Raw genomic sequence first — 12,633 nt, forward strand, 5'->3', positions numbered from 1 at the left:
TTTATATATATAAATTTATAAATATTTATATATATATAAATAAATTATTTTATTTATATACATAAATTTTATTTATATAAATAAAATAATATTTTATTTATATATATAAATTAATTTATGTGTACAAAATATCATATAATTCCATTTTTAAAACATACAAGTAATTTTTAAATATCAGAAACAATTTCATTAACGCTGCATTCCATGTTTGATGCTTTTGAATGTCTAAACATTTTTACTTTTCACACTTTAATAGTGTGTTTATTTCGATAAATATATTTAGTCGATAAATAAACCAATTAAAAACATTTTTCAAATATTCAAAATATAACATCAATTTAAATGCACTTCGAAATAGGTAAATCATCTTGTATACCTCGCTCTGAAATAATTTAACCTTCCATTAAGTATTCATTAAGTATTTTGAGTAATTAAGTCATTAAGTATTCATTAAGTATTTTAAGTAATTAAGTCATTAAGTATTCATTAAGTATTTTAAGTAATTATATGTGTATTGAGACGTACCAGACCATCGTTGTCTAGCACATTGTGTGATGTATTCGGCGGAATTTTATGATCTTCCAAAGACAATGTCTGTAATACATTGTCATCTTTTATACCAAACGTAGATCACCACTGTGGCATAAGTGTTGACTGGAGTCATGTGTCCAAAAGCTTACGCTGAAAACAAAAATTAAGGCGTGTTTAAAATTAATTTTAAATACGTGAAAAAATTTTTCAATATTTTAAAATAAGATTTTTTTTTTAAATATTTTCTATAAGAAGTAGATATGTCTTTTACATAAGCCACAATATCGCAAAGAAATATGAAATATTGCGTGCTGAAAATCTTAATATTATTAATTGATTTTTAGTGCAAGTAGAATTTTTTTATTTCTGTTTTTTTCCTTTTATGATATGCTATTGTTACAATTATCCTTGAAATTATAAAGTGTTCGCATGTACTTAATCAAGGATGTTCAAAAGATTTATACTTAGTTATGTATTAGTTATATAACATGAAAATGGGTGGAAAAATATTTCTCTGATAGTTCATCAAACCATCAAATAAATCAAATATGAACTATACGCATCGCGCGATAAAATACGAAGAGAAAGACATTATTAATTGTATATTTTATCTGAGTTTCGAACAATGAAATGTAATTACATACGAGTCGGAAAATAATCTTATCATTTCATCGGTTTTATTACAAAGAAAAATGTATATAAGTATATCCATTATTCGCAACGGGAAATTAGCGACAATAATCAGGTTTTCAGCTGGAGACTGCATATACGCATCGTCACATTTTGGCAGACATTTGCGAATATCTTATCGTGTGAATTTGCATTGTGAACAAACTATATCTCTCGAAAAGAGCCGATAGAATTTGCTTGTTACAGCGCTTAAACTTCTTTCTCTCGTCTTCTTAGAATAATATTCTAAGATAAGCCAGTAAAATGTGCTAAGAATGCGAGACTGCCGTGCCTCCTCCCCCACGTACAAATCCACTTCCGGGTTATTTTCCATTCAATGATCGCTTTTAGGACGACCGTGCCTCTGCGTGATGTAAAAATCAAAAGTCGGAGCCTAACACTGAGCGTATATTTTGTGTAATATTTACTATGTCAGTAGAAATAATCAATAGCGACAATAGCGACTGTTTTAGATTATCATGCGTACAAATAATTATGGGAACGTTTTGAATTTTTGTATGAATTAATATTTAAACTGAATATTTTTAATGTAGTGAGATTAATACTGTCTCGCAATGATTGATTTTTACTTCATCACATTTGCCCGTATCGTGTGCATTTACCGTGTTTTGTCTTATTGCGGATATAACTGAGACAAAAGTGCAATCAAATTCAGATTAATGCCTTTGGAGTTGATGTTCGCAATTTTTAGGAGATAAATAGTTAGCGTTTGCCTAATCGGTTATTACAGCTATCATTAATAGTGTTCAATAGAGAACACTAGAAGTACTCGAGTTAGCATATGGGGGAACAAAAAATATATACCGATTACCGTTTGACACAGCAAGCGCAATAATATATGCTAGTTCGTATTATAATTTTAATTTTGTTTCGGAGAAGTTTTATATAAGAGAAACAAAAAATGACGCGTGCAAGAGAGTAAATGCAATAACTTCCACGGCGTAACGTTCGTTGAAGATTTTGAGGAATAGACGTATAGTGCCTTTTCTCTGGGACTTAGTCATATACCATCGTTATCATTTGAATTCACGTGTTAGGGAGGCACATCGGCATAAATAAAACATTGAAATAAGTTAGTGACTTAGATAAGATGGCATTTAATTGATTTTCGTTCTTTTGTTACGAGGAGTGAACGTTCGATACCACACTGCCTCTATAGCAGCTGTTTTAGACTACTTTTATACTGTTGATGTCACGCGCAGCTAATCAGAGTCTGTATATTACTGCCATAATTATATAAAACGAAATGTATACCTTCAATATACCTTTATAAATAAAACACGACCAAAACTACTTTGTATTAATTGCTGTTCACGTTTAACAATAGATATTAATCTTTACGCGTAAAAAAAAATTCAATAAAAACATTTGAATACAGAAGATAGGGAGATATAGTACTAACGCAATGATGAAAACTATGCTATCGATTCGATCGGCGATATTACAATGCTAGTTTTCTCGGGCGACAACATTGGGATGACGTTGAAATATTACGGTATGCATTTCTCTCTGCCCACATAAGGTTGCCGAGTTCCTGTTCGGATGCAGGCGGTTTGCCTTGTCGAATCGCCGCGCCCGTATTACGGGCTAACAATAATAATGGCTAGCCAACCGGCTCGACTTCGTTGCATTTTTATTTCCTCGCCCTTGCCGACCCTTCTCGTGGTACATTCGCATTATCACTCACAATCCTGGATAATAAGATAATCACTCCTTTGTCTGCTTTTTCTTCCCGCAATTGCTGTCTTTTAAGGAATAAGAATAGTATAATTTTATAATAGATGTTCGCGTGAGCCTTAATTTACATACTTTTAAATTTATTTTAATAAATAGTAAGCTTTTTTTATATAAAAATTATAGTAATTATTTTACATTATAAAAATATGTAACGAGAAAAGAAACATTTTTTCAATTCATTGATGTAAAATATAACATCATTTATTATTGAAAAGTTAAAAAGAGTTAAATGAGATCTCATAATAATACTAAATGAATTTAATTAATTTAAAAATTGCAAATTAAATAAAATAAAAAAGATTGTATCGGAATAAACATTTCTCTCTCTGGTATATTGTACTTCTTGAATAAATATATGTATATTAGGCGTATCTCTTTATTTCTTTCGGTATCGTGGGATTCGCAATTGCAACAGCAAGAGAACGCAAAGGTTGTCAGATGAAAGTGAACTGACCCTATGAAACACGCGATTGTGCTCGCATTTGCGCGAGAAATTATTATTATGCGAGACAAACTGGGCGTGCGCGAATAAACGAGATAAAAGTCATTCGATTCTGTGCATTTCGAATATTTTATTTTTCCTTTATAATGCCAAAATAGCTAATTAGCATTTAGGGAATTAATTTATGTCATTAAACGAACGATAAAAAAATCAATATATTTTATTAATAAAACTTATTTCATTTAGGGAACTTTTAAAATTATATCTTATTATATCTTAAAAATATATATCTTAAAATATTATATCTTAAAAATCGATGTTATATCTTTAAAATAATATTTTTATAAAATTGCTATTTTTGATAAATAAGATATAATAATTATTATATCAATTTTACGAACGTAAAATTGATTACAGATTTGAGGTGAGAAAAATGGAAATTAATGTCATGATGTTGTGTGTGATTCTGAAGTAAAAAAATGATATTTTTTACACTTTTTTTAGCTATTTTTTTATTCTTTAATATAAGTATATATTCGGCTACGCGTTTCTATTCAAAATCTTGAATTCTCTTTTAATTAATGGCACATCTCGATCGGCCAAGATTCGAAGTTATATGTATGTGTATTTCTTATCATAGATTAAAAATTTTACTTACAACTTGATCGTCGCGTCTTTCATTTAATTTACATGCCACTTAACTTTTGCTGAACGTATAGGAAAAACCGTCGGGGGTTCGGTTGAAATTGAGCTTCCCCGGTGGATAAAAATTGCGGGGAGCCGGAGTCGTTATCGCGTTGTACTGCGGCGCGGGACGAGGTTGATAACGCGGACTAGGAGGCTCATAAGAGGGTATACTTTGTAATTCCGAGGGATGATGATAACTAGGTTGCGGCTGCGGTCGATATCGATATTGCGGAGGTGGAGGCTGCGGCTGGTAAACGGCGGGCTGTGGCTCGTAATCCGCCGGTTCATAGCGCTGTGGATACTGTTGAAGAGGTGGTGATGCGTAATTCGGGGGTTGATAATCCGGCGGATTATACTGCGACAACGGTACGTATTCCGGTTGCGGGGCTACCTGCGGAGGTGCGGTGGGAATGTGATCCCCGGTCGCCTACGGGACGAGAATTAATTTAGCACGTTTCCTCTCTCTCGATTATAATTAATTAAATAAAATTAACTAAAGTTTTATCTTATTTTCTCCTAATTTTGATTTCGCGACTTGAAGTAACGCTGGATTCAATGGTTTTTCAATCTTAAATTTACTTGCGATTTAGTTGAAATTTCATGTTTCAAATATTTAATTTTGTTTTAAATATGAATTTATATTAAAATACTTGCTCTCTCGTTTCCAGTTATTGTCACGTGGCAAAGTTAATGATTTGAATAAACGCGTATTTTGTGTGTGCGTACCTGGAAGCCATTTTTTCCCGCAGTATAGGTCACGGTACGTCTTTGGCCGGTTGGATCGACGTACGAGTATGATCCACGTCGATTACCTTCCACATCGCTCTCTTCTTTAAATTCGACGCCATCTTCTTGAGAATAGGCCGCGCCAAATGTCCCATCACCTGCCAGATATCGCGCGTCGCTCAAAATCGCCGCTTGATGCGATGATTGATAACGAGGCTCTTGACAAGAAACACCAATAATGACAGTCAAGAAAATAATCTGCAAATAATAAAATAAATTATAAAATTCAGATATAATTTATAGAATTAAAAAATCGAAAGAAACGGAATATTCATATTTTTTATTCAATGTACAATGGAATTTAATTGCACCTTACGTCATTATGTAATTATCTTTTACTATAGATTAATTACAATATGTGTATCTCAATGTATTACATATATATCATTATCTCGATGAGAAAATTATTAGATAATGTCGAAGTGCAATTTAAGAGAGACGTAGAGATAGATACTTGCGAAGAACTTACAAATGCAGCGTGCATGATGAAGGAATAGAATCGTTAGGCAGCGGGAAGTACAACAATGTACCCAGAAATCGACGGGAGGGGCGTTTTATACAACGAGTTGGTTCAGGGCGACCTGGCGAAGAGGCCTTGATGGCAACGCGGATCCCAGTTGTGGATCATACCGGTCTTCCACCACGCCCGACGAATGTTTTCTGTACATGCTAGTCCTCGTACTTTCCCCTTGATGACTTAGCCTGACATTTCTTTCATAAGCTAGCGAGAAGAACGAATATCTCGCTCGCATAGTTTATGCAACGTGTCCCAAAGCTTCTAAAAAAGATTAATTTTAACTTATTTACGAATCGATGAAGTTTTAACTACATTATATTTTTATTTATAATAATTAATGAATAAAATGCGCATTTCTCTATGAAAATACATTTAAATTTGTTTATCTTTTTTATTAAAAAAGAATCTTTGCCACAAAATTTTAAACGATTTTCAAAATTATGGATCTTTATGTAGGAAGCATAAATCTTCTATAGGAAGTGTAAACCTTCTTCATATTTTTTCTGAAAGAAAGCGTAATCTATTTTTTATTTTTTATTTTTAAAATTATTTGTAGGTACAAGATTGTATAAATAATCTTACACTTAATGATGCAATAAAACATAGGTTACAAAATAAAGATAATACTTTTCTTCAAACTAACTTTGATTAATTGAAGAAAAATATAAAAAATCAGAAAATATATACGTACAATATATTAACATCATACAAACAATTTTAAAAAAAGGAATCGTTATCGATTCAAAAATAATTAAAATAATTACAATATATTATTTTCATAAATAACAATAATCTAAGAAAAACCTGTACACAGTTCATTTTGCTGAGTACTCTACAGCAGATTATATATCGACATTACCAGAACGTTTACCGACTTACAATGGATTATCAGAGGGATAGCGTGGTGTAGCTTTGAGCATTCATCGAAGTTGGCGTCGTGCGCAATCCTTGAAATAATTTTAATCATCTATCAGGATTCTGCATGTATCCCAAAGCGCTCATTAAAGCAAAATTATTCCTGGCTCGTCGTAATAACCATTCTTCATAATGACCGCGGTAATGAGTTTTACTTTCATTACAGCATCGTTAAATTGAAATCGACGGCGCAAATCTCGTGGAAAATTAAGCCGCGAGTGTAGTTTAATTTCCTCAAAGCATACATATTAATTGCGATTTATACTTTGCTCATTACACTTCCGGTTTCTCCAATAACTCGCAGTAAAGGCGAAAGCGCGGTTCTTGTTTCTCTCGGCCTCGAAGTTATCAGACATTTCTCTTGTTTATGATTATTTCTGCATTTCGCAATCACATTGCGTATTGCGTAAATAAAAAAAAATATACGATTATAAAACTTTCCCGACAACAAATTAACAACGATAAAATATCACGTATCACTTTGATTTACAAGACAAAATGCGTAATTCTGTTGCATATGCGGATACAAATATTAGTTATTGGCGAAACGAAATATTCCTATTGATTCTTGCAATTTTTTCACGCTCTTATGCATGATTCTCCTCGCGAGATCTTTGAAGCATCTAATAAATCACACACTTTCTAAGCGAACTCTCAGGCTGTAGAGGCAAATTGCATTGAAGCGAATTAATCCATGCGTGATATCTATCGAGCGTGATGGAAGTACAACGTTATCGCATATCGTTCGAATAGGAGGAAGTGCATTTCTTCGTCCGCGTGCATGAAGTGAGTTTCCGGTGCGCCGCGATATCAGACGCCGCGGACGCAAAGCCTCTTCCGTTGATCGGCAAGAAATAATCGACTTTCTCCGGTCGTTCCCTCCTGTCAAATTCTTCCTTTTTCTCCTCTCCTATAGATCGTACCTTTCGAATCTTATCGCGGTCGCGAGCTTTCCTCATTTATATTCGCGCGGAGGTCGACGCTCGTTCGGGTCCATGTGTCGCAATGTTTTGCCTCTCGTTCTCAATTCTGAAAATTGCCGACAATTTGGCTCCGACAAGGGAAAAGAAAAAGATTGTTAAGAACCGTTTTTATGAGATTTTCATGGATTTTTAATCGCGCCGTGCATTTTCCCGCTCGGTTTTTACATAATGTTCCCTTCTAATCTTACATATGTACATGCTTAAGAAATTCTTTTTCTTTTTTTTTTATTCACCATGTTACCTTTAAATGACTTCTCGAATTCTTTGTCCAATCTAAAATTTGATTGCCGAGTAAAGATTTTATATCTAGATATGGGAGATGTTACACATATATATGTCTTATTTTAACATCGAAATGTATTAAAGGACTAAATATGACAGTCCTATATAATCTATTTTTTATATATCTAATATTAATTACATAAAATATAAAAATTTTATATTATCAATAGAAGTATGAAAAGCAACAGGATATGTTGTTTGCGATTCATGAGTTTTAATTGGTACGGCTTAATACGTCAATGCGTTAAGATAATGCTCGTTACTCACGAATGGTTGCGTTGCATTCTCATCGCATTAGAAGTTTGCGAACGTCACGCAGCCGCGTAATTATCCCGTCGTTCGAGAGGTTTCCTTTTCTGCGAAGCAATAAAATCGGCTTAATTCATTATCTTGAGAAATTTATAGATCAATATTAAAGAGATTTTTTTTTACCGCTTAATTTTATTCAGATTGACAGACCGCTGCTTGTTACCAATGACGCTTATTGGTTGACGTTTAGTGCACAACAGATCATTTGTACACGTAAATTATGTACAATGCAAAGAACGTTTATAGAACAGGTTGCTGAAAATAATCTTTTCCAACTCGTTTGGATTCGTTTTACTGGGAAAACCCACGTTGATTCGAGCTTGATTCATGTTATCGGGAATTTTGATATGCTCTAATTTAATTCCGTCAAATGTTTTTAACGTTTTAAATGCTTGAAATTTGTATGTTTTAGATAAAAAAATAGCAATCTTAATAAATAAATAAAAATAAAAATAAAAATAAATAAAAATAAATAAAAATAAAAATAGATATTCTTTCTAATATTAATTTTTTCTCTGTAAATTTAAAGAAATTATATTATATTAGACGCTCCAAAATTATGTTCACTTTACACTGCAATAAAATTTCTATGTTAAGAAATTTTTTATACCTATACGTATGTATAAAATTTCCCAGAATTGATCTTTGTTCCCTTATTCTTTTTTAATTTATTTTTTTCTCATGCTATAAAATCATATCACTTCGCATGATTAAAGTTAAGGAACACAATTAGTATCTGGCGTAATATACGGAACAAGAGGCTCTAGTTTCAACTTCTGTTTTATTTTATACAATTCTATATAATCCCATACTTTATTATCGCAATGAGAATTGTTTGCTTTTATGTCGAATAGTTTCTTCTAATTTCTACCGTGTCGTTACTTTTCATTTGAGATAATTTAAGTGCATATCCTACGACCCTATTTTAGCGCTCTGAAATGCGGATTTAGCTAAAACCCCGATGTTTCTTGTTGCATCACGAAGCCTCGTTAAAATCCTCGGGATCGCATGGAGCAATTTCACTATAATTAAAGTAAAAAAAAACGCTAGAACATATGCGGTCAACGCGGTAAAATCTTCAGTCTTTTCATCGGCAATATTAATTGTTGCGAAAATTGTTAGAAAAAATTTCTTGTTGCAATGCATTTTTTACCCTCTCGAATTTTTGTTCACTTTGATTTAAGATATATTGGCTTTCCATTAAATATATATAAAAATCATGTCTTTTATTAAAATTTTTTACTTCTTCTTCATCTTTATAATTATTATATAATTTCATTTTCTTTTTAATATATAATGATGTTGTCAAGTTAGACATTTTTCAATAAATTTGATAGATATTTTCGAGATACAATAATTTTTGTGTAAATCTATCAGATTGCAATTAAGAATGCAACACATGAAAAATTATCGCGAGCGAGGAGAGTAAAAGATGTGGAAAGGTTCTCCAAAATTTTCGGATTCATCCGTAAATTTTTTTAATCGCTTCTGAGAGCAATTTTACAATACTGTTACGTCAGGAAAATGTATTTATTTATAACGAGTGATAATATATCCTTGGGGAGGGTCTTTTGCTGTAATTCGCTCGTTAGTCTAGCCGGAATTACTCTAAAAGTAGGTAGCCACCAGCCGTGTACCCGCGCCGCCAATTACGTCGGGGAGACCAGGACTATATAGAAGAGCCACGCCGGCTCCACCGGTTGATTTCTGCGAGTAAAGTCGACGCGATCATCCGCATACATCTCTCCACCATGAGACTATCAGTGAGTGCTTAGGATATTTTGATCGATCGATCGCGTATATAATTTATTAATATAGTGACGAGAAATATTTCATCAGCGTACAATCAAATATATTTTGTTTTGCGGAGTTATCTGATAATGTGATTATTATTAGACTATCGTCTGATTGTTAGTGTTAATCGATGTATCATTAATCTTAAATAATGTAAATCGATTTTTGATGAAGTTGATATAGTTTTATCGTATTATTGATTTTTTATTCATGAATAATTTTTTAAATCATATCTCATATTTATTCGAGCATTTTTATGCAGATTGGAATCAATTTTATATGAAATTGTCGGATTATATTAATATTGTGTTGAATACTAATTCGTTTACAGATATTTCTTATTACGGTAATTTCGACCGCGTGGGCGCAAACAAAAAATGTAGAGAGGCCTGTTCGCAATCCGCAAGGGCAAATCAAGTACGACGAAATTGATGGTGAGTACGGGAATTTTTTTATCCTCCGCAAACGCTCATTGAAGATACACTTCGCGAACCTTGGCCCCGTTGCAACGCAATTAAATATTACCGCTATTACTATTGCAATGCACGCGAGGGCCAATTTTCACATCACAGATCTTTAGAACAATTCCTTGGTCGAAGTGAGGTCGGTGTTGCATAAGCACTGATAATCAACGACAAGCATTAATCGTGGTGGCAGACGCGATGGTGACCGAGCGTTTCTTTCGACATTGTAGGCTCGCGTGTCAATTTGAAGTACATCACACCTGGGAATCAGTGGCAACTGGCGAATGCACAGCGACCCCAACGTGCCGAGGGTGGCTCGTCCCATCGTCTTCAACAAACTCAGCAAACAGCTCCGCAGTATCGAGCTCCGGCACCGCAGCCTCAATCCCAGAAAGCTCAGCAGCAGGTCAAGACTCCGCAATACTACAGCTACAAGCCATATTCCGCGGTGCCGGGTCACATCAGGCAACTGATCGACTCGGTCTATCAGCCACAAGTTCCCTACGTTGATCCCTCATCCTTCCTCTACGGTGGCGGATATGCATCGCCGCAGCAACCAGCTCCGTCTGCTTCCGAAATTCCTCAAGCTGCCTACCAGCAACTATCGGCGAGGTACCAGTCGATCGATCCTCAAAGATATAACGATAGGACAGAGCGTCAGGATAGAGTCGTCTACAAGGAGGATTACGAGCAGCAGCAGCAGGAACAACAACAACAACAACAACAACAACAACAACAGCAAGTCGCTACGTTGCCGATTGGAACCCTACCTGAGCCTCCAACACCTATATTGTACCTGGATAAGAATATGCCTACGGAGATTAAGCAATTGTTACAGTATCAGGCGCAGATACCGTACGATGTCACAGCAAATCGCATTCAATATACGCCGAAGAACATCTTTATTCCCAAACCATTGTCAGATGATGCCAAAGGACCTCATTACTATCGTAGTAAGGTGTACTACCCGAGCGACGAGAATGTCGATGCGGAATATTCGCAGGACAAACCGATTGACGAGGGCCAGAGTCATTAATTATCTGGCCTTTAATTACGACTTGTATAAATTAATATTCTATCTCGATAAGCTTTTCGAAGTGAGAAATTGTTAGCTCATCTAGAGACTCGAATTTTATTTTCATTGATGAAAATGACTTTTGGCGTCATCAGGATTTTGTTAAGATGAGCATCTTATGCGCCTTAAATTATTTGCATCATTTATTGACGCTTTAATGACATGTCTTGCATTACCGTGTATTTTTCGATATTTTTTTAATAATAGTTTCTTGACGTAAGATTTAAATGTAATTAGAATTAATTATTTGATTTAAAATTATTGTAAAATAAATAAAAAAGAAGAATTTATAATAAAATAAATTGAAAATGATTCAAAGAAATGTTTATAATTGGAATTCTATTCGAAAAAATAGAGGAATAGAAATTTATTCGAAATAATAACAAGAGAATATTCAAAACAAAAATGATAAAATTAACTGATGAGATATTCCCTTTTAATCAATTTTTTTCTATTCAATTTTTATTTCCTTTAATTATAATATTAGATTATATTCAATTTTTGGCAGTGTAAGATAAAAAATGCTAACTACACGGTAACACGAAGAATGTAAGTTTTTGTTCGAAATAAATATCGTTTCCGCTTCTGGCATCATGAAAGTCATTTACCTCGCTGTCGCGTAATCTTAGTTTTTATTATTTCAGCTCGCGGAACTGGCGGAACTTCCGCTCATAAAGAAAAGTAAGTTAATAAGCGAAAATTCGATAAACTTAAACTATTTTGTAAGTCTACTTCAGGAAGTTTTACGCGACACGTGGTTTATTTAATTACACATAAGAATAATTCCTACATTATTAAAACAAATAGAAAGGTAGAAAATTTTTAGCTTTCTATTGAATAAAGATATCTGATCTCCTTGTGATATTAGAAAGTGATACTGTATCTTGCACGGAGATTTACGATATAATAAGAAGAGCGCGCTTAAAGCACAGATTTTGCAAAAAAAAAAAAATAGATCGACTTAATGTAAGAAGTTATTAGACTGAATTACATAAGTGAAAAGAGAAATTATTGCAAGATGTGAATAAGATGTGTATTCTAAAAATATAAAAAGAAAAAATACACGTTTTTTATTGTAACATTTATTAACAGAATTTATGCTTTTGATCAGAAAGACATTATCTTTCTACAAATCGTAAAAATGATACATGATATTAGAAATCAAATGTATTTCGTCATTGATGCATGACGATACAAGATAAAAACATTTATGATGCATGAATTCAAAAAAGCATATTTTATGTCTTTTTAAAATTTCGCGTAAAAATAGTGCTTCCGAAACGGAAATAGCATTTCTCCGGACAAGGTTGATGGTTCACTTTCGTAACCTTCACGCTTCGCGTATCGACTCACCGTCCAGGCGTTGCAATTGTAAACGTTTTTTATTTCGCTCGCATAGCACGACGCAACTTTCATTTTTT

The 12,633-nt window shown here is 33.4% G+C and overlaps 2 protein-coding genes across 2 annotated transcripts; one reads left to right on the forward strand and one right to left on the reverse strand.

Annotated features, from left to right (window-relative positions):
* Nucleotides 1-3,809: 3,809 nt before the first annotated feature.
* Nucleotides 3,810-5,465, reverse strand: Cpr19 (cuticular protein 19). The gene is made up of 3 exons (XM_083105919.1): nucleotides 5,343-5,465; nucleotides 4,814-5,071; nucleotides 3,810-4,514 (listed from the first exon to the last, which is right to left on the reverse strand). Exons 1-3 carry the CDS (start codon nucleotides 5,355-5,357, stop codon nucleotides 4,098-4,100), a joined length of 690 nt encoding a protein of 229 aa, XP_082962045.1. The 5' UTR covers nucleotides 5,358-5,465; the 3' UTR covers nucleotides 3,810-4,097.
* Nucleotides 5,466-9,536: 4,071 nt separating this feature from the next.
* On the forward strand, nucleotides 9,537-12,019 carry LOC145975415 (uncharacterized). Its single transcript, XM_083105895.1, has 3 exons — nucleotides 9,537-9,642; nucleotides 10,005-10,107; nucleotides 10,368-12,019. Exons 1-3 carry the CDS (start codon nucleotides 9,631-9,633, stop codon nucleotides 11,171-11,173), a joined length of 921 nt encoding a protein of 306 aa, XP_082962021.1. The 5' UTR covers nucleotides 9,537-9,630; the 3' UTR covers nucleotides 11,174-12,019.
* The last annotated feature ends 614 nt before the right edge of the window (nucleotides 12,020-12,633 follow it).

Source organism: Camponotus vicinus, unplaced genomic scaffold (genome assembly GCF_025532165.1).
Source record: "Camponotus vicinus isolate PSW18456_S1 unplaced genomic scaffold, iyCamVici1.0 SCAF_8, whole genome shotgun sequence".
NCBI lineage: Eukaryota > Metazoa > Arthropoda > Insecta > Hymenoptera > Formicidae > Camponotus > Camponotus vicinus.